This window comes from Eurosta solidaginis, chromosome 2, assembly GCF_040869045.1.
Source record: "Eurosta solidaginis isolate ZX-2024a chromosome 2, ASM4086904v1, whole genome shotgun sequence".
Lineage (NCBI taxonomy): Eukaryota > Metazoa > Arthropoda > Insecta > Diptera > Tephritidae > Eurosta > Eurosta solidaginis.
The window spans coordinates 293,606,551-293,630,636 of record NC_090320.1 but is presented as its reverse complement, the minus strand read 5'-3'; the positions used below and the strand labels follow the sequence as shown (position 1 = coordinate 293,630,636).

Here is a 24,086-nt window from a genome sequence, read left to right as displayed (position 1 = left end):
AATAACTTATTTTAAGAGCAAAATGAAAATACTGAAAAAATAACTGTTTTTTTTTTGATCGAAATAAAAATTCAGAAAAACTAAAAAAAATTATTTTCCGAGTGAAATAAAAATTAAAAAAAGCTATTTTAAAAAACTAAAAAGATATTTATCAAAAAGAAAAAGTAAATCCAGAATGAATCAAAAAGTGCTAAAGCTATGTAGGAAAACTCTTAGAAGTTCACCAAAACTAGAGCGATTATTATGTAACATCATTCCGAGCGAAATAAAAAAATTAAAAAATAAATAATGTTTTCCCAGCGAGATATAAAAAAAACTCAGAAAAATAACTTATTTTAAGAGCAAAATGAAAATACTGAAAAAATAACTGTTTTTTTTTTTTTGATCGAAATAAAAATTCAGAAAAACTAAAAAAAATTATTTTCCGAGTAAAATAAAAATTAAAAAAAGCTATTTTAAAAAACTAAAAAGATATTTATCAAAAAGAAAAAGTAAATCCAGAATGAATCAAAAAGTGCTAAAGCTATGTAGGAAAACTCTTAGAAGTTCACCAAAACTATAGCGATTATTATGTAACATCATTCCGAGCGAAATAAAAAAATTAAAAAATAAATAATGTTTTCCCAACGAGATATAAAAAAAACTCAGAAAAATAACTTATTTTAAGAGCAAAATGAAAATACTGAAAAAATAACTGTTTTTTTTTTTGATCGAAATAAAAATTCAGAAAAACTAAAAAAAATTATTTTCCGAGTGAAATAAAAATTAAAAAAAGCTATTTTAAAAAACTAAAAAGATATTTATCAAAAAGAAAAAGTAAATCCAGAATGAATCAAAAAGTGCTAAAACTATGTAGGAAAACTCTTAGAAGCTCGCCAAAACTATAGCGATTATTATATGTATAACATCATTCCGAGAGAAATAAAAAAATTAAAAAATAAATAATTTTTTCCCAGCGAAATAAAAAAACTCAGAAAAATAACTTATTTTAAGAGCAAAATGAAAATACTGAAAAAATAACTGTTTTTTTTTTTTGATCGAAATAAAAATTCAGAAAAACTAAAAAAAATTATTTTCCGAGTGAAATAAAAATTAAAAAAAGCTATTTTAAAAAACTAAAAAGATATTTATCAAAAAGAAAAAGTAAATCCAGAATGAATCAAAAAGTGCTAAAACTATGTAGGAAAACTCTTAGAAGCTCGCCAAAACTATAGCGATTATTATATGTATAACATCATTCCGAGAGAAATAAAAAAATTAAAAAATAAATAATTTTTTCCCAGCGAAATAAAAAAACTCAGAAAAATAACTTATTTTAAGAGCAAAATGAAAATACTGAAAAAATAACTGTTTTTTTTTTTGATCGAAATAAAAATTCAGAAAACTAAAAAAAATTATTTTCCGAGTGAAATAAAAATTAACAAGTAAGGAAGGCTAAGTTCGGGTGTAACCGAATATTACATACTCAGTTGAGAGCTATGGAGACAAAATAAGGAAAATCACCATGTAGGAAAATGAACCTATGGTAACCCTGGAATGTGGTTGTATGACATGTGTATCAAATGGAAGGTATTAAAGAGTATTTTAAGAGAGAGTAGGCCATAGTTCTATGGACGGACGCCATTTAGGGATATCGCTATAAAGGTGGACCAGGGCTGACTCTAGAATTTGTTTGTACGATATGAGTATCAAATGAAAGGTGTTACTGAGCATTTTAAGAAGGAATGGGCCTTAGGTCTATCGGTGGACGCCTTTTCGAGATATCGGCATTAAGGTGGACCAGGGGTGACTCTAGAATGTGTTTGTGCGATATGGGTATCTAATGAAAGGTGGTAATGAGTATTTTAAAAGGGAATGGGCTTTAGTTCTATAGGTGAACGCCTTTTCGAGAAATCGCCATAAAGGTGGGCCAGGGGTGACTCTAGAATATGTTTGTACGATATGGGTATCAAATGAAAGCTGTTAATGAGTATTTTGAAAAGGAGTGATCCTTAGTTCCATAGGTGGACGCCGTTTCGAGATATCGCCATAAAGGTGGACCAGGGGTGTCTCTAGAATGTGTTTGTACGATATGGGAATCAAATGAAAGGTGTTACTGAGCATTTTAAGAGGTTGTGGGCATTAGGTCTATAGGTGGACGCCTTTTCGAAATGTCGCCATTAGGGTGGGCCAGGGGTGACTCTAGAATGTGTTTGTATGATATGGGTATCAAATGAAAGATGGTAATGAGTATTTTAAAAGGGAGTAATCCTTAGTTCTATAGGTGGACGCCTTTTCGAGATATCGCCATAAAGGTGGACCAAGGGTGACTCTAGAATGTTTGTACGATATGGGTATCAAACGAAAGGTGTTACTGAGCATTTTAAGAGGGAGTGGGCATGAGGTCTATAGGTGGACGCCTTTTCGAGATATAGTCATTAGGGTGGGCCAGGGGTGACTCTAGAATGTGTTTGTGCGATATGGGTATCAAATGAAAGCTGTTAATGAGTATTTTGAAAAGGAGTGATCCTTAGTTCCAGAGGTGGACGCCGTTTCGAGATATCGCCATAAAGGTGGACCAGGGGTGTCTCTAGAATGTGTTTGTACGATATGGGAATCAAATGAAAGGTGTTACTGAGCATTTTAAGAGGGAGTGGGCATTAGGTCTATAGGTGGACGCCTTTTCGAAATATCGCCATTAGGGTGGGCCAGGGGTGACTCTAGAATGTGTTTGTATGATATGGGTATCAAATGAAAGATGGTAATGAGTATTTTAAAAGGGAGTAATCCTTAGTTCTATAGGTGGACGCCTTTTCGAGATATCGCCATAAAGGTGGACCAAGGGTGACTCTAGAATGTTTGTATGATATGGGTATCAAACGAAAGGTGTTACTGAGCATTTTAAGAGGGAGTGGGCATGAGGTCTATAGGTGGACGCCTTTTCGAGATATCGTCATTAGGGTGGGCCAGGGGTGACTCTAAAATGTTTGTACGATATGGGTATCAAACGAAAAGTGTTATTGGGCATTTTAAGAGGGAGTGGGCATTAGGTCTATAGGTGGACGCCTTTTCGAAATGTCGCCATTAGGGTGGGCCAGGGGTGACTCTAGAATGTAATTGTATGATATGGGTATCAAATGAAAGATGGTAATGAGTATTTTAAAAGGGAGTAATCCTTAGTTCTATAGGTGGACGCCTTTTCGAGATATCGCCATAAAGGTGGACCAAGGGTGACTCTAGAATGTTTGTACGATATGGGTATCAAACGAAAGGTGTTACTGAGCATTTTAAGAGGGAGCGGGCATGAGGTCTATAGGTGGACGCCTTTTCGAGATATCGTCATTAGGGTGGGCCAGGGGCGACTCTATAATGTGTTTGTGCGATATGGGTATCAAATGAAAGGTGGTAATGAGTATTTTAAAAGGGAGTAATCCTTAGTTCTATAGGTGGACGCCTTTTCGAGATATCGCCATAAAGGTGGACCAAGGGTGACTCTAGAATGTTTGTATGATATGGGTATCAAACGAAAGGTGTTACTGAGCATTTTAAGAGGGAGTGGGCATGAGGTCTATAGGTGGACGCCTTTTCGAGATATCGCCATTAGGGTGGGCCAGGGGTGACTCTAGAATGTTTGTACGATATGGGTATCAAACGAAAGGTGTTACTGAGCATTTTAAGAGGGATTGGGCATTAGGTCTACAGGTGGACGCCTTTTCGAGATATCGCCATTAGGGTGGGCCAGGGGTGACTCTAGAATGTGTTTGTACGATATGGGTATCAAATGAAAGATGGTAATGAGTATTTTAAAAGGGAGTAATCCTTAGTTCTATAGGTGGACGCCTTTTCGAGATATCGCCATAAAGGTGGACCAAGGGTGACTCTAGAATGTTTGTACGATATGGGTATCAAACGAAAGGTGTTACTGAGAATTTTAAGAGGGAGTGGGCATTAGGTCTATAGGTGGACGCCTTTTCGAGATATCGCCATTAGGGTGGGCCAGGGTGACTCTAGAATGTGTTTGTACGATATGGGTATCAAATGAAAGGTGGTAATGAGTATTTTAAAAGGGAGTAATCCTTAGTTCTATAGGTGAACGCCTTTTCAAGATATCGCCATAAAGGTGGACCAAGGGTGACTCTAGAATGTTTTTACGATATGGGTATCAAACGAAAGGTGTTACTGAGCATTTTAAGAGGGAGTGGGCATTAGGTCTATAGGTGGACGCCTTTTCAAGATATCGCCATTAGGGTGGGCCAGGGGTGACTCTAGAATGTTTGTACGATATGGGTATCAAACGAAAGGTGTTACTGAGCATTTTAAGAGGGAGTGGACATTAGGTCTATAGGTGGACGCCTTTTCGAGATATCGCCATTAGGGTGGGCCAGGGGTGACTCTAGAATGTTTGTACGATAAGCGTATCAAACGAAAGGTGTTACTGAGCATTTTAAGAGGGAGTGGGCATTAGGTCTATAGGTGGACGCCTTTTCGAGATATCGCCATTAGGGTGGGCCAGGGGTGACTCTAGAATGATACGATATGGATATCAAATTAAAGGTATTAATGAGGGTTTTAAAAGCGAGTGGCCCTTAGATGTATATGTGAAGGCGTTCTCGCGATATCGACCAAAATGTGGACCAGGTGATCCAGAAAATCATCTGTCGGGTACTGCTAATTTATTTATATATGCAATACCACTAACAGTATTCCTGCCAATATTCCAAGGGCTGTTGATTTCGCCTTGTAGAACTTTTTCATTTTCTTCTACTTAATATGGTAGGTGTCACACCCATTTTACAAAGTTTTTTCCAAAGTTATATTTTGCGTCAATAAACCAATCCAGTTACCATGTTTCATCCCTTTTTTCGTATTTGGTATAGAATTATAGCATTTTTTTCATTTTGCGTCATTTTCGATATCGATAAAGTGGGCGTGGTTATGGTCGTATTTCGGCCATTTTTTATACCAAGATAAAGTGAGTTCAGATAAGTACGTGGGCTAAGTTTAGTAAAGATATATCGGTTTTTGCTCAAGTTATTGTGTTAACGGCCGAGAGGGAGGACAGACGGTGGTCTGTGTATAAAAACTGCGCGTGGCTTTAACCGATTTCGCCCATTTTCACAGAGAAAAGTTACCGTCATAGGGTCTATGCCGCTACCAAATTTGAGAAGGATTGGTAAATTTTTGTTCGACTTATGGCATTAAAAGTATTCTAGACAAATTAAATGAAAATGGGCGGAGCCAGGCCCGTTTTGAAATTTTCTTTTATTTTTGTATTTTGTTGCATCATATCATTACTGGAGTTGAATTTTGACTTAATTTACTTATATACAGTAAAGATATTAAATTTTTTGTTAAAATTTGAATTTAAAAAAAAATTTTTTTAAAAAGTGGGCGTGTTCTTCATCCAATTTTGCTAATTTTTATTTAGCACATATATAGTAATAGTAGTAACGTTCCTGCCAAATTTCATCGTGATATCGTCAACGACTGCCAAATTATAGCTTGCAAAACTTTTTAATTACCTTCTTGTAAAAGTGGGCGGTGCGACGCCCATTGTCCAAAATCTTACTAATTTTCTACTCTGCGTCGTAACGTCAACCCATCTACCAAGTTTCATCGCTTTAACCGCCTTTGGCAATGAATTATCGCATTTTTTCGGTTTTTCGAAATTTTCGATATCGAAAAAGTGGGCGTGGTTATAGTCCGATATCGTTCATTTTAAATAGCGATCTGAGATGAGTTCCCAGGACCAAATTTCATCAAGATACCTCAAAATTTACTCAAGTTATCGTGTTAACGGACAGACGGACGGACGGACGGACATGGCTCAATCAAATTTTTTTTCGATACTGATGATTTTGATATATGGAAGTCTATATATATCTCGATTCCTTTATACCTGTACAACCAACCGTTATCCAATCAAAGTTAATATACTCTGTGAGCTCTGCTCAACTGAGTATAAAAAAAGCTATTTTAAAAAACTAAAAATATATTTATCAAAAAGAAAAAGTAAATCCAGAATGAATCAAAAAGTTCTAAACCTATGTAGGAAAACTCTTAGAAGTTCGCCAAAACTATAGCGATTATTATGTAACATCAAAAGGCTAACCCCCTCATTCATAATTGTACAAAAATTTTACAAAGCTTTTTAAATTGACAGTTCCATACGAGTCTCCAATTAAAAGTTTAAATAAATTTTGTGGATAAGGTTGTAAGTTAATGTGTATAACTTGCTTTTCCCAACACACACATTTTCCAACTACTTTGAAATTGACGTATGAATTGGCAAACTAATAGTCAAAGTTACCCCAGTTTACCCTACATAAATAAGAATTCCTTATACTTGCCTCTTCCTCCATCCTCCTCCCCACTTACCTGTTGCAATGTGAATGTGGTGCGATTACGTCGTTGTTTTCGCCGCACAAATGTCTCATCATGTATGGATGGATGATAGGAATAACTTGCATCTAAAGTCGAAGGAGAGGTCAGTACAGCACAGCACATGGAAGCCAAGTAAAGAAAGAGAGAAAAAACAGAAACAAAACAATTATGAGGAAATAGTTTTGCACCATATAAGTTTTGGATAAAATAGTTTCTTTGCAGGGCTTAATTATACGTATCTACATCTACTTATGTAAATACCAGTAAGCACATCATAGAATAATCCGGCATAATTGAAGTGGTGCAACAACATTTCTTAATCTGTGAAAAGTACTTGCATGAGTGCAAAAAAAGAAAACTCTTGACTCTAGCAAAATAAGTGCCAAAAGTACAAAACACATAATTTAAAAATAGGGTAAGGAGTTCTTACTGGATCGATGCATTTCTCAAAGTCGTTATATTTAGCTAAAGTTGTTACTTCCAGTTTGCATAGGACAATTGGGAGATGCTTCGCAAAGCGGTGCAAGCCCAGTAAGAACCCCTAAACGAAATATTCATGATCTTAAGTACATTTGTTTACACTATATTATACCAAGCTTAAGTTAACCTAGATGCCTCCTGTGTGAAAAAACCTCATCGGCTTACGTTTGTTCTATTTATAGTGCTCGTGTTCACACGACGTTTAAAGGAGGTCACACGTATATTCATGAAGTCATTTTCTGGAAGGACGTGACTTATGCAAATCATATGTAACAACACACTAGCCTTCTCTCATCCCTGGGCTTATGTGCTGTTATAAACCTGAAATTTAATAATTATCGCCGTAAATATGCTACAGGGCTGAAGGGCTAGTCCGACTACCAATTAGAAAACGACCTGTCTTAATAATAATAATAAGCTCTTAAATCACGAATTGCAGACCTCTTAGAATAAGCTGGGTGACTATCAACCTGGGAAAATGGTTTTGAGGTCTGAAAAATGCAGTCGAAGACGTTCTTACAAGAGCACAGCGAGGTAATGGCAAATCAAAGCGAGTTGCCCTCATTGCAACCTTAGAGGTAAGATAGGCTTTTAACAGCCCGAGATGGGCAGATATTCTGGCCGCCTTAGAGCAACGATCGCAAATCCCATACTACTGACAGGCGTCATCATCAGAAGCTATCTCAGTTATCTCATTATTATATAACAAAGAGAGCAGAGAAGAAAAGCATAGGCTGTGGCAATAACGATGGGAAAATGAAAAACGAGGCAGATTGGCAGCGAAGCTTATGACAGATGTTGGAGCATGGAACAGCACTTACGACAGACCAAAACCGATAACTGCACGATAACTGCACGACAACTGCACTTAAACATACGTACACGAGGGAAAGAGATGAGAAAAGTTAGGATTTCTGACCACTCAGTTAAAATTGATGCGCAGTACAGCAAAGTGATATTAAGGCGTGAGTTTGTATTCCGATTGTTAGAATTAAGTAAAGTTAGTTACGAGTTTTTACCTTATCTTTCAGCGATAAATGTCAGGCGCGATAACCTCCGAAGAGATTTTAGGCCGCGCTACCTACAAATTGGCGGGACGGGACCTACTTGTTTAATGCCGACTCCGAACGGCATCTGTAAGGCAGATGAGTTTCCACTGATAAGCTTTTCATGGCAGAAATAAATTCGGAGTGCATGCCAAATACTGCCGAGGGGCGAAACGGCTTATTAAAAATTTCTTCTAATTGAAGAACCTTCTTTCTAAAGTTTTGATGTTGCTTTGCCCGGGGCGTGAACCTAGGATCATCGGTGTGGTAGGCGGAGCACGCTACCATCATACCACGACGGCCGCAAATCGAACAAATATAGCTCACTTTTTAACCTGAGTTAAGCATTCTATAGATAAATTCTGAAATCGGGAGGTTTTCATAAGTTTATCTCTAAAACCCTTTTGAAGACGACAGCCGATAAAGGGTGTGACTCCCCTTAGCATTCTAATATGTATTTGCCAAGACGACGGAGTTATTTTATAACATAGGTCCTGGTAACTGATAGATTTTTCATTGTGCTCGTTGAGCATACTTCTGTTAGCACTATGGACTCATTCGGTCTATGTGTTGGTTTTCACGGACGAGACAGTTCGAACTGACCTAACCACTGAGCAGTTGAACCAAATTTTGGAATAAGGCTTACGCAACGCATGTTCGTCGGGAGCGAAAGTAATATCACTTCAATTTCAAATTTCGTTCAACATTTTAAGGCCCACTTGCAGAACGGCAACTTGTCTTTTTAACGCAGAGTTACTTTAAACAAGTAAGGACGGGACTGTCTTCGGCTGTGCCGAAGACTTCATACCTTTCATGAATGGGGCTGAACAATAATCTTATCCCATTCGTAATCTCCAAATAATGTATAAGATAAGAAATATATAGTGAACAGATGTACATACCTAAACGATTTTTAAGATAAATATAAAACAAGTAAGGAAGGTTAAGTTCGGGTGTAACCGAACATTACATACTCAGTTGAGAGCTGTAAGGGAAAATAACCATGTAGGAAAATGAACCGAGGGAAACCCTGGAATGTGTTTGTATGACCTGTGTATCAAATGAAAGGCATTAAAGAGTATTTTATGAGGGAGTGGGCCAAAGTTCTATAGGTGGACGCCATTTAGGGATATCGCCATAAAGGTGGATCAGGGTTGACTCTAGAATTTGTTTGTACGATATGAGTATCAAATAAAAGGTGTTAATGAGTATTTGAAAAGGGCGTGGGCCTTAGTTCTATATGTGGACGCCTTTTCGATATACCGCCATAAAGGTGACCCGGGGTGACTGTAGAATGTGTTTGTACGATATGGGTATCAAATGAAAGGTGTTAATAAGTATTTTAGTTCTATGGGTGGACGCCTTTTCGGGATATCGCCATAAAGGTGGACCAGGGTTGACTCTAGAATGCGTTTGTACAATATGGGTATCAAACGAAAGGTGTTATTGAGTATTTTTAAAAGGGAGTGGGCCTTCGTTCTATAGGTGGACACCTTTTCGAGATATCGCCATAAAGGTGGACCAGGGGTGACTCTAGAATGTGTTTGTACGATATTGGTATCAAATTAAAGGTATTAGTGAGAGTTTTAAAAGGGAGTGGTGGTAGTTGTATATGTGAAGGCGTTTTCGAGATATCGACCAAAATGTGGACCAGGGTGATCCAGAACATCATCTGTCGGGTACCGCTAATTTATTTATATATGAAATACCACGAACAGTATTCCTTCCAAAATTCCAAGGGCTTTTGATTTCGCCTGCAAAACTTTTTCATTTTCTTCTACTTAATATGGTAGGTGTCACACCCATTTTACCAAGTTTTCTTCTAAAGTTATATTTTGCGTCAATAGACCAATACAATTACCATGTTTCATCCCTTTTTTGGTATTTGGTATATAATTATGGCATTTTTTTCATTTTTCGTAATTTTCTATATCGAAAAAGTGGGCGTGGTCATGGTCGGATTTCGGCCATTTTTTATACTAATAGAAAGTGAGTTCAGATAAGTACGTGAACTGAGTTTAGTAAAGATATATCGATTTTTGCTCAACTTATCGTGTTAACGGCCGAGCGGAAGGACAGACGGTCGACTGTGTATAAAAACTGGGTGTGGCTTCAACCGATTTCGCCCTTTTTCACAGAAAACAGTTATCGTCCTAGAAGCTAAGCCTCTACCGAATTTTACAAGAATTGGTAAATTTTTGTTTGTCTTATGGCATTAAAAGTATCCTAAACAAATTAAATGAAAAAGGGCGGAGCCACGCCCATTTTGAAATGTTCGTTTATTTTTGTATTTTGTTGCACCATAGCACTACTGGAGTTGAATGTTGACATAATTTACTTATATACTGTAAAGATATTAACTTTTCTTTTCAAATTTGAACTTAAACAATTTTTTTTTTTAAAAGTGGGCGTGGTCATTCTCCGATTTTGCTAATTTTTATTAAGCATACATATAGTAATAAGAGTAACGTTCCTGCCAAATTTCATCATGATATCTTCAACGACTGCCAAATTACAGCTTGCAAAACTTCTAAATTACCTTCTTTTAAAAGTGGGCGGTGCCACGCCCATTGCCAAAAATTTTACTATTTTTCTATTCTGCGTCATAAATTCAACTCACCTACCAAGTTTCATCGCTTAATCCGTATTTGGTAATGAATTATCGCACTTTTTTGTTTTTTTCGAAATTTTCGATATCGAAAAAGTGGGTGTGGTTATAGTCCGATATCGTTCATTTTAAATAGCGATCTGAGATGATGCCCAGGAACCTACATACCAAATTTCATTAAGATACCTCAAAATTTACTCAAGTTATCGTGTTAACGGACAGACGGACGGACGGACGGACGGACATGGCTCAATCGAATTTTTTTTCGATACTGATGATTTTGATATATTGAAGTCTATATCTATCTCGATTCCTTTATACCTGTACAACCAACCGTTATCCAATCAAAGTTAATATACTCTGTGAGCTCTGCTCAACTGAGTGTAAAAATGGCAAAAAAAACCCCTCATCTGAACCATCGGTTGTATGGGATATATATTATATATAGCTCCGATTGAAATAATTTTTACAGAAATTCTTCTATGATATATTAGAATAAATATCACCAAGTCTCACGTGTTTATATTGGAAACTAAGGGAGAAATGGCCAAAAATCTTTCTATCTGAACGATCGGTTGTATGGGATATATACTATATATATAGCTCCGATCAAAGTGATTTTTTCATAATATCTTCTATGATATATTAGAATATATATCACCGAGTTTCACGTTTATACTTTCGTAATTTCGGCAGGAATGACCAAAATCGTCTTGTCTGAACGATCGGTTGTATGGGAGATATATGTTATAGTGTCCGATCCTACCGTCTATGTCTAATATTAACAAAAATACATCCTTGTGCAAAATTTCATTGAGATATCTCAAAATTTGAGGGACTAGTTTACGTTCAAACAGACAGACGGACGGACGGCCAGACGGACATGGCTATATCAACTTAGTTCGTCGCCCTGATCGATTCGGTATACTTAATGGTGATATCTTCTGTATTTCTCAACGTTACAAATATCGGACCAAGGTTAATATACCATTTCATGTTCATGAAAGGTATAAAAATGTTTCTAAAAAGTATAAGTTTAAACCCTCATGTCAGTTTAAATCTGAGTCAAAAAGATAACTTGCCGTTCTGCAAGTGAGCCTAAAGGATTTAAAATTAAACTGGAAAGCTCTTTATGTAAAAAATTGAAATGGAATATACTTTGATTCCTGTAAAAGGGAATTTAAAATTCGAATAAATTTCATATTCTTGGCTTCTTTACACAATAAAAGTCTTTACCAAATCTAATATAAATCACATTCAAAAACCAATAAATTGTTAAAATTCTTTAGCACTTTGAACTAAATAAAAGCCAAACAAGCGCACAAACAAGGACCACACATATTTGTAGACAAAAATCAAGTTGAAATCGTTGACAATCCAGTTTATGAAGAAAGTATCAAATTTGCATTTGTAATTCAATTGAGATCAATTTTCCAAAAAAAAAAATCTCTATTGAAATCTGTAAAATAAAGCTAACCAAATCACGTGTTGTTTTTGTCTTTTATTTTATATACAATAAGCTTGTGTAGCAATGTACATACATAAATATGTATGTATTTTTCACACTTAAAATTCATCGCAGAAGGTAAAATTTCAATAAAATGAAAAAATCAAATAATATCAACTCATTCAAATTCCCGATGGCATTCATCATGCCAGTGACAATTACATACAACAAAAACAAGAATACCAAATATTAGTGACAAACCGGAACGAGTAAGTAAATAAATGAATTTCGTTGATATACAACTGCTTATTTACTTAATGGCATCATGATCTGGAATACTTTTGCATTTAAGACAGATGGGTAATTGTGCACTAATGATAGGTTTTTGGAGAATCGGTTTCTTCTGTATATACATGGATGTATACGTTTTGTCGTTATTTTAAGGTAGATGGTCATTATTGAATTTGTTCGTACTTATGTACGATTTCGATTGTACGGGTATCCCAGTTAATCTGTGCTCTTGTGTTAATGATGAATTAATGCTCGTTGTCTTGTTTTTTGTTATACTACTTATAGAGATATACGAAAAATACAGCGGCGAACAAAAAAATAGCAGTGACATTTTTTATTAAGTTTCATCATTAAAGCTCTTTTATTTTTGATTTTAAATATTGTAAGAAAAAACCGTGCGGCCACCGTGGTGTGATGGTAGCGTGCTCCGCCTACCACACCGTATGCCCTGGGTTCGCACCCCGGGCAAAGTAACATTAAAAATTTTAGAAATAAGGTTTTTAAATTAGAAGAAAATTTTTCTAAGCGGGGTCGGCCCTCGGCAGTGTTTGGCAAGCGCTCCGGGTGTATTTCTGCCATGAAAAGCTCTCAGTGAAAACTCATCTGCCTTGCAGATGCCGTTCGGATTCGGCATAAAACATGTAGGTCCCGTCCGGCCAATTTGTAGGGAAAATCAAGAGGAGCACGACGCAAATTGGAAGAGAAGCTCGGCCTTAGATCTCTTCGGAGGTTATCGCACCTTACATTTATTTTTTTTTTTTTTTAAGAAAAAACCTTTCTAAATTTTATAATTGAAACTCTACACACCAAACTAAATAATGTTTTCAAAAAAGTCTAAAAAAACAAAAATTCGATAAAATTTTACGAAAATTATGTACTTTATATATGGAGTTCTCTGAATTCTTTTCTAGGCCTCTCGAAATTTGCATCGATTTGTGAATTTTTTTTTTTAGATTTTCTTCCAAATAAAAAAAAAATATTTAACACATTTTATGGAGCAAGGGCTACCACACCATTCGAAAACAACTGCTAAAACTCAACGCACATTTCGAGAGATCTTTAATTGTAAGACTTAAATTGATTGTACTACACAAAAGATTAAAATTTTGGTAAAAATAAAAAGCTTTCATAAAATATTCTTTAATTTTGAAATTTTTTCGAAACCGTTTTTGAAATTTGTTTGCATAGTTTGAGCTACAAAGTTGATAAGTTTTTTCTTAAAATATGGTAAATTACAAAAAAAAAGCTTAATTGACGAAATTTGATAAAATTGCCACTGCTATATTTCTGCTCGTTGCTGTGTGTATAAGGGTTTTTGGGACTTTGAATTATAGGTTATTTTTATACTCAGCTGAGCACAGCTCACAGAGTGTATTAATTTTGTTCGCATAACGGTACCCAGCAGCGGCATAAACTAATCGACATAGATATAGACTTCTATATATCAAAATGATCTGGGCGAAAAAAGAAATTCATTTAGCCGTATCCATCCGTCCGTCCCTCTGTCCGTAAACACGATAACTTGAGTAAATTTTGAGGTATCTTAATGAAATTTGGTATGTAAGTTCCCGGGCAGTCATCTCAGATATCTATGTAAAATGAACGAAATCGGACTATATCCACGCCCGCTTTTTCTATATCGAAAATTTCGAAAAACCGACAAAGTGCGATAAACCAGTTCCGAGACAGTCCACACAATAGCGAAGTAGTTCCGATATATACCCGCAATGATCCATAGAATTAAGGATAAAAAAGATTTTTTACAACTGTGGGGCCCAATTCTCCCCTGCAACACTTTTTACGAAGTTATCCCTAAATGGTCTCGGAAAAGCACTATCGAAATGATTCGGCGAAAGCTTAAAAATATATTGTAGAAATACTATGATATGACTCTCGAACAGCCTAGTAATGCGTCGGAAAACATTACCGAAACGGTCAGAAACAGCTATGAAATGATATCGAAAACAATATTCAAAATATACCCAGAAAATATAATATAACCAAGAAAATGGTCCGAAACAGTCCCGAGAAGAACTGGATCAAATCCCAAAACGAGATTTCGGAGAAGTCCAAAAATCTTGAAATAACCCCGAAAATGTTTATAAATAAATTCCAAAACGAAACTATTCTGAACACAAACCCGAAACAGTGCCAAGATAATCCCGAGCTCGTTGATGTAATTTTTCTGGATATAGAACCGGTACGTTCCGGTATCAAAGCACCATTAATGGACTTGCCCGACCATATCGTGAACGATTAACAAACATGACGACATTAAACCTTCTAGGTCATATCGTCAGAGCCTCGCCTGCTAAATATGTGTATGAAACATTCATATTTGTAACAGGATTCCCCTCGCGTAGGTGAGGTTGACAATTGTGTTGCGGAAGCTGTGAAGCTATAAAGCTATGTATTGCGCTTATCAACCCTTTGAATTCAATAAACTAATTTTGCTCAGTGTACTTCATTGGAACACTCTCTCGTGTAAAAAATTAAAAAAAAAAAAATAAATGTAAGGCGCGATAACCTCCGAAGAGATCTAAGGCCGAGCTTCTCTTCCAATTTGCGTCGTGCTCCTCTTGATTTTTCCCTACAAATTGGCCGGACGGGGCCTACATGTTTTATGCCGAATCCGAACGGAATCTGCAAGGCAGATGAGTTTTCACTGAGAGCTTTTCATGGCAGAAATACAATCGGAGCGCTTGCCAGACACTGCCGAGGGGCGACCCCGCTTAGAAAAATTTTCTTCTAATTGAAAAATCTTATTTCTAAAATTTTGATGTTGCTTTGCCCGGGAGTTGAACCCAGGGCATACGGTGTGATAGGCGGAGCACGCTACCATCACACCACGGTGGCCGCAAAAATTGCCGTGTAAAAAATTTCCTTATTTTAAAATCGAGAGAGATAATGAAGCTTACTCAAAGTCATCACCGTTTAACTAAAAAAAAATTTTACTAAAGATAAAGCTATACTAAATTAAGTTGAGAAAATAACTGCAAAGAGATACCTACACCCACAAAAAACCGTAAGCGTACATGTCTTGTAACATCAGTTTAAACAAAAAAATAAAAATTCTCTCAAACTTAAATAGACGACAACCTTGCTAACCCCCAAAGAAACTTAAAAAAAACCTATGAAAAACAAGCAAAAGTGCTAGGATAATGGAGCGTATTACGGTAAAGGCAGACATTGGCTGCTATTGCGAAGAAGTGTTTGGGTGCGGTGCGTAAGAGTGTACTGATGATGCTACGTCAAAGCTGCTCTCGATTAGGCTATTGAGTGGTAAAATTTGCGAATGGGAGATGACAGTACTTATGTATGTATGTATGTACTTGTTTGTTACTGCCAATGTGATTGTTAGGGTTGCTGCAATAGCAGCAGCAGTAAGAGTAGCATTTTGAACGAGTAAATCCTTTAATGATGGTTTTTGCCGTTATACCAACTGTCTGAAAATTGAATTATCTTCATTATGTGCATCTAACGAGCACACGATGTGAATGTTATAAGTACTCTCGATACTATAACGGTATAATGTCGAAAGACACACTGAATTTAGACAGGGTTGCAAAGAAAGCATGGATGATGTACATATTTGCAAAAAGAGTGAGGGAGTGTTGTGAGGTTGAGTGTGGATAAATGTTGTTGATGGTTATGGTAATGCTGATCTGTTGATGGCTGACTACTGACTCTGCTCTTATTTTGATGTTTGCTGTTCGATAAAATAACTGTCGATGGAAATAAGAAAAAAATATTCACCTTTGGGAAGAAGTGGCTGACAGCACTGGTGAGGCGGATGTGCTTAGCTCACTACCAAATCCTGCTTGTACTCCTGGGTGATTACGTGTCTCTGTCAACGCTGACCACACACACACTCAATTTAATATTGTGTAAATTGCTGTTGATGATGTGACTGCAGTTGCTGGTTTTTGGATTGAGAATGACATATGTGATTGTGAGGTTATGTCAATATGTAGCACTTGGGAGGAGTAAATTAAGTAAATAAAAATGAGAAATTAAAAAAAAAAACCGAAGCAGAGAAATCTCATAAAATCAGCAAAGGGAAAGGATGCACAAAAAATTGTGTTACAACCTTTATAAGAGGGGTAAATACCGTCGCTTAAATCATACCAAACTCGTAAATTTATATGTGGTATGCTCTCTCTGCTCCCATAAGTCTGTGCGTCTGTTCATAAATCGTAGTGTACAACAACACATTTGAATCAATTTGCAATAAGGATTTGTTAATCCTGTCATCTGACAAGTGTGGTTAGTTTACCGTCAACGTGTAAGGGGATACTGCTTTTGTTGTTGTTGCTATTAGTGTTATTAAGAGCGCGGCGTAGTGTGGTGGAGTGCATGTAAATGGATGTTTAAGCGTTGAATTTGATATTTGATTTTCAAAGCAAAAGTTGGGGTTTCAATGGCTCATAAGCGATTGTACAGGGACACATTACGCTGTACGTAGGTAGCAGGTGGCTTGATTAGCTTCATGTGCTATGGGTGTGGTATGGATCAAGGCGGAGTGTTTTGGTATTTTCGTTGAGAAGCCAGTATTGGAGAATATTTAATAGATATGCATTTTTGTAGACATGTTGGTGTATTTGAAACATTCCATGCCAAATCATTTCTATCAATGACTTGGTTAGAACTGGAGCATATTTTTACTACGCTCGAAAAGGGTTTTGTGATATTTTTAAATTTTTTTCTCCGAGATTTATAGGAGCTATGAATTTTCTAGTACTTTGTATAACTCGGTGGAAAATTGTTCGAAAACAGCAGAGAGTTCTTCGAAACTCAGCATGGTTCTTTACAATGAACACCATTACCAGCTTTGTGAGGACGACGTGCTATAATCGGAATCTTATAAGGACTCGCTAAACACACTAATTTGCTTGATCGCGTAAGCCCAACTCGTGGGTCTGACATATTGTTGGGATATTTTATTGATATGTGGAAAAACTAAGATTCGCTCTCCATAGTTTCTCTCCCTGGCAGTTACCGTCGTGGCTATGTTACTGTGTGTTGCTTAAAAAGCTTGGTGAACCTAAATTTATACGCGGAATATATCTGCGGCAGGTATGACCGTCTTAAGACGCTACTAAAGTACCCAAAGGATTCAAGGGGTTGGCAGAGCAATTTACAGCTTCTCCAACCCAATTGACGACCTCACCTACCCATGCCGAAACTTGTTTTTTTAGTATTCGAGGATCCAGCCACCCCAAGCTCCTCATGGAAGTAGGGGGTGAGAGGCGACATGGTCTAGAAGGTTCAATGTGGTCAACAGAAACTCATGATACTATGAGAAATATATTACAAACAATACACTCTGGGGGCCTGATTACACATAGAAGAATCCCTTAACAATATAACAATAAATTGAGGCAATTAGCAATGCAGTGCTGATCTAAGCCGCCATATGTGACACTGGACGCAATAAATGCTGGAAAATAAATAGCCTCATGCTAGCTAATATGGAATTGATAACAGCGATTCGGTGCATAGTTGGAGGCACTCCCCGGCAAGAAGATCTCTTTCTGCTCCTGCGGGTTGTCAAATTTCAACATTCTAGGTGTATTATTTGCTAAATAATCAGATTTTTTGTGTTTTCCAACATGTTATATATATAAAAAGTGGGCGTGGTTATCATCTGATTTCGCTCATTTTCAATACCAATCTATTCTGGGTCCAGATAAGCTCGTGTACTAAATTTGGTAAAGATATCTCAATATTTACTCAAGTTATCGGGTTAACCGTTATCCGAAATCAAAGGGATGAGGTGATTAATTTTTACATCTGCATGTGAGCTTTTGGTGCAGCTTTCTCGTGCATGTTCATTGAAGCTGCACTCAGCATGCTTTATTGCTTTTTATACCTTTCATGAATTTGAAATGGTATATTAATTTCGTCACGAAACCCAAAATTGTAAGTCCTTAAAGGAAAATAGATAGACCCACCATTAAGTATACCGAAATAATCAGGATGAAGAGCTGAGTTGATTTAGCCATGTCCGTCTGTCCGTCTGTCTGTTTGTATGCAAACTAGTCCCTCAATTTTTGGGATATCTTGATAAAATTTGGTGAGCAGGTGTATTTTGGTGTCCGATTAGACATTTGTCGGAACCGGCCGGATCGGACCACTATAGCATATATCCTCCATACAACCGATTTTTCAGAAAAAAGGATTTTTGTCATATCTTACTCAATTTAACAGATTGAAGCTTCAAACTTCACCATATAATTTCGTATATTGCACATATTTTTGCCTGAAAAAATTGATGAGATCGGTCGTATATATAGTATATAGCTCCCACAACCGATTGTTCAGATAAGGAACTTTTCGTAATTACTGCCCCATTCTAAGAGCTAGGGGCTTCAAATTTCAACGAATGCTTACGTATATAGTATATATTGTTGTCTGAAAAATTCATAAAGATCGGTGGTATATATAGTATATATATGGTGGTATATATAGTATATATATATAATATATATATATATATATTCGCAATTTTAGCCCCATTTTAACAGCTAGAAGCTTCAAATTTCACCGAATGCTTACGTAATTAGCATATATTGTTGTCTGAAAAAATCATAGCGATCGGTTGTATATATAGTATATATCTCATACAACCGATTCTTCAGATAAGAAACGTTGCGCAATTTCTACCCCATTTGAACAGCTAGAAGCTTCAAATTTCACCAAATGCCTACGTATATAGCATATATTGTTGTCTGAAAAAATCATAGAGATCGGTGGTATATATCATATAAACTGTATTTTTGCCCCTTTTTTAAGGCTAGAAGCTTCAAAAAATTCATCAGATTTCATCAAATAGTTACGTTTACGTCATATATTGTTGAAATACGTGATTCGTAGTCATAGTTTTTACACGCAGACCACAAAAAACCTGAAACTTTGCATCCTCACACAAAGAACCTACTTATTTTTTATTTTATATTTATCTTAAAAATCGTTTAGGTATGTACATCTGTTCACTATATATTTCTTATCTTATACATCCGATTATTCAGAGATTACAAACGGGATAAGATTATTGTTCAGCCCCATTCATTAAAGGTATGAAGTCTTCGGCACAGCCGAAGACAGTCCCGTTCTTACTTGTTTGATTTGATTTTATCTTTACGTTCATTTTCGTCCTTTTAAATCACACATATGCGCAACATATATCTATCTACACACACATATATCTTCATAATCATTTTCTCTTTTATTTCCTCCTTGCTTTTCCCCACAGTCGTACTGACGTCGTTGTGGAATTTGCACTCAAAACTTAATTTGTGCTAATTGCTGTTTGACTAGCTTGAGCAGGTTAAATATACTCAAACATCAATGAAACAACAACAAAAAGAAGAGGAATTATTTTTACAGAGGTTTTTCTGAGTAAGGGTGTTTCAAGTTTTTGTTGTAATTACATATTTGCATTTTACCTGATTAAGGGCGACCTTAATTGTATTGGCTTTTTGCTTCTTTTTCTACCTTTATAAGTTTCATTGGACGCTATTTTACAAGGTTTGAGGAGAGTTATTTGAAAATGTGTGTTGCGCCTCACTGCATCAACAGGGTTGTAAGTAAATAAAAATATTTAAGCCAACACACAGAGAAAAAACAATTGTAAATCGATCAAAGTTGACTTAGTTAGAGAATTTTGTATGGGGCCCAAGAAACTTGTACATCCTACCAAAGTACTTAGGCAATTTATTACCTGATTTATTTAATACACTGCGGAACAAAAATTTTAAAATAATCTGCGGTCACGATTTTGTTAATGGATTTTATTAACACTTGTAGTAGGCTTACGAACTGTGTTTTTACTTTTTTTGGATTCGCTCTAGTTCTTGACATAAACAAAACCTAAGAAATTAATGAAAAAAATTATATGACCCATCCAGTTGTATTAATTTCATTATTCCGCCATAAGTTTTGTTATATATTCAACTGTTTAATTATTTATTTTTCATTTATCTGCTTTTTGACGTTAACGTTATCAGTTCGTGTCTTATTGCGAGTATTGTATTTCGTTTTGTCTTCAAAAATGGACAGAGTTTGTGAAAAATACCTACAAAGCATACTTTGGGAGAAACCTTGCACAAAAGAATAAATATTGGGTGCCCAATATCGTGTGTAAGTCTTGTGCAGAATCTTTGCGATACTGGAGCCAAGGAGGACGTAAAGGTCTTCATTTTGGAATTCTGATGATATGGACTGAGCCAGCTAATCATTTAAATGATTGCTACTTTTGTGCAGGCATAAAAAACGTACTTGGGTTTATCCTAATATAAAATCAGCTAAGCCCCCCGTATTGCACAGTCATGATTTGCCAATTCCAGTATTTTTTATCACCATCTACCGCGAACTGTGATGATGTTCAAATGTCAGAGACACAAAAAAATTCGATAAGCAGCAGTGAAAGTGAGTTGGAAGAAAGTAGTTTTACGAAACAGGGATTTTCTACAGAAGAGCTCATTGACTTGGTTCGTGACTTGAATTTATCGAAAAAGTCGTCTGAACTTCTGGCTTCGAGGCTAAAACAAAAATCTTGTCTACAACCTGGTGTTGCTATTACAGCCTTTAGGAAGAGAGAGCAATACCTTCTGCCTTACTTCACCAAAGAAGGCAATCTTGTATATTGTAACAATATTTCTGGACTCTTAAGTGCTATGGCCCTTCCCGAATATAACCCCGAACATTGGAGGCTTTTTATAGATAGCTCAAAAAGAAGCCTGAAATGTATATTGCTACACAATGGAAATAAACTTGCTTCGGTTCCAATCGGTCATAGTACCAAACTAAAAGAAGAATACGAAAATGTTAAAATTGTTTTAGTAAAGATTTTGTATGCACAACATAAGTGGTCAGTCTGCGTGGACTTGAAGATGGTGAATTTTTTGGGTATACTAAATCCCGCTGTTTTATATGTTTATAGGACAGTCGTGCAAGAAGTGAACATTGGATTAGAAAGGACTGGCCTGTGAGAGAAAATATGGAGGCAGGAACAGCAAATGTGGTTCATGACCAACTCATAAGCCGAGAAAAAATCATTCTTCCACCACTTCACATCAAGCTTGGGCTAATGAAACAGTTCATTAAAGCCATTGATAAGACAGGTGACTGTTTCGAATATGTGTGCAAAAAATTTGCAGTCCTCAGTATGGAAAAATTAAAAGCGAGAGCCTTCGATGGTCCTCAAATTCGTACCCTTAGCAAAGACACTGAACCATATGTCACAAATTGAATCTGAAGCCTAGCTAAGCTTTGTTAATGTGGTCAAAAATTTTTTGGGAAATCATAAATCAGCAGACTAGGCAAAACTTGTTGCTGATATGCTTCTCAATTTTCACAAACTCGGAGCTAAAATGAGCATTAAATTACATTATTTACATAGTCATTTGGCCAAATTTCCGGACAACCTAGGCGATTACAGTGAGGAACAAGGTGAACGGTTCCACCAGGACATAAAAAAATGTTAGAAAGATACCAAGGTCGATGGGGCGACGACGTGATGGCAGACTACTGCTGGAACTTAATACGCGATTGTCCTGAGCAACAACATCGTAGGAGGTCCCACAGATAATCTTTTTTGTAATTTTTTTAAAATAAATTAATGAAAAGAATATATTTTTTTTTATTTTTGTAATATTTTTCTACAGGCGCGCAATAAAAATATAATTTAAATCCATATTGGTAGTTTTAATTAGGTTTTTTCGTGAAATATTTAAAAGTCATTATCTCAGAAACTAGAGCCAATTTGACAAAACTGATGTTATTTTCGTAATCAGCGCCCCCAAATTACCCTTAATCGACTTAAAACTCTCAGACAGCAAAATTTTGTTCCGCAGTGTTATTGATTAAGGTGATGAAAAAAATTTAGTAGGTTAATTATGCCTAAGTTTAAGTTGTGGTATACGCGATTTTAAGTTAATTTCACAATAGTTTTTCTCTGTGTGAAATAAAATGTGGTTAGATATTTGCATATGAAACAAATTACTTGGAATTTGGACCAGATAACATTAGGATTGAAACAGAGATTTTTTTATATTTATTCTCAACTTGATAGAGTTAGATTTTTTTATCTATGATACAGTAAAATTTTATTAAATGGGTCGTTGAGGTAATTTTTACAATATAAGAATTAAGATTATGTATATTTTTTGTTCGTCTATCGTTTGAGTGAATTTGGTTTTACATCCCAGATCGTATAAGACTATACGGGACAGGAGCGGATCCAGGAAATTTATTCGGGGGCTCCAAGTTAGAAATATTCAATAGAATATTCACAACAAAAATGGAAAGATAATAATAATAATCCTTAATGTTGTCAGCAAAGTATTTGCGAAACCCGCGCCGGTTACGTCAACAACAGGGACAAAACATAAAAATTCTTTCCGAAGAATGAATTTTTTCATGGTGGATTGGACGTATCGAACTCAAATTGTGAATTGCTCGGTTCCACTAACATCAAATATATAATATAACTAGAATACCCGGCAGACGTTGTCCTGCCCTAAATTTGGCCTATCTGCATACATTTTAATAAGCTTTTTCCGTCTGACTCCGCCCTCCCCCCTCTTAACTTTTTCCTAATCCTTTTATTCACTCCTCGCTCCGTCTTTTTCGCTTCATCTATCTCCATATTCGTCTCATTCTATCTCTTTCTCAATCTCCTTTTCCTTCTCTCTTTTATCTTCTCTCAATTTCTTGTCATTCTTCTGCATCCCTTATTGCCTGCCCAGAGGCTGGTATGTATTTTATTCTAGTCCCAGTCCCACTCCGATTCTCAGTCCCAGTCCTAGTCCTAATTCCAGTCCCAGTCCGTCTCTGAATAATATATTACTCTGTACTAAAGCACTCATCAACAGCTTTCATTTGATATCCTTATTGTATAAACACTATCTAGGCATTCACTGGTCCACGTTTTGGCCTATATCTCGAACCCTAGTCACCCAGCGGTATGAAAATTACCCTCTACACAACTAAAGACTCTCCTGAATTAAAAAAAATGTCATAGTACCTCTAAATCGCGGGGTCCCTTAGGTACCCCCGCCCCCACCCTCTCGGCGGGCTATACTTGATATCATTCGCTATAATAATTTTTATTGATAAGCAGGTTGTTTAATTAAACACCAAGCAAATGCACGGAAGTATATCCGCACCACCTGAAAATATGAGTGCCACTACGTATAAGTAACATTTTATTATTACGTATAAACTAATAAAAAAATTTCCAATAAAATAATATTGCGACTATAAGCTGAGATATAACCTATCCTATCTCTCAAGTTAGGTCAAACTACACACGGAGTGCAAAACAAATTCAAAATCTTTTCAGTAGTTTAGGAGTCCACCGCGCCCAAACATGTCATGAGACGTGTTTTTTATATATTAAGATAACTAACATTAAAATATAATCATGCGCATCTGTGCACACATACATTTAATTATCAATTCACGCTTAAAATACTCATGAAACATTCATCGATAAACTGGTGATATGGACCCCTGGACCTCCCCTGAATCCGCTCCTGATACGGGATCTGGTTTTCTCATATCAAATAAATAATTTTGTTTCAATGCGATAAAATTTGATACGGATACTGAAGCAGCAAAAAAAATCGTCATATAACAACTCGATAACACGACGAATCGGTAACAGTCCGACAATAAATCGATAATTTGTCTTACAAACCAATAAATTTTTGAAAAAAATTCGATAAAAAATAGATAACACACGAATAACAAATAGATAATTTTTCGTCGAGAAATTTATAGCATTCCGATAGCATATCGATAGTTTTCGATAACATATTGAAAACTTTGCAATTATAAATCGACA

At 36.1% G+C, this 24,086-nt stretch overlaps 1 protein-coding gene across 10 annotated transcripts in view; it reads right to left on the bottom strand.

Moving 5' to 3' along the window:
- Nucleotides 1-24,086, bottom strand: part of Drgx (Dorsal root ganglia homeobox) — a 251,495-nt gene that overhangs the window by 108,717 nt on the left and 118,692 nt on the right. For all 10 annotated transcript variants that reach the window (XM_067768580.1, XM_067768576.1, XM_067768578.1 and 7 more), the window contains one exon: nucleotides 6,358-6,449. In XM_067768580.1, coding sequence (XP_067624681.1) covers nucleotides 6,358-6,449 — 92 coding nt within the window. The remainder of the gene's footprint in view (nucleotides 1-6,357; nucleotides 6,450-24,086) is intronic.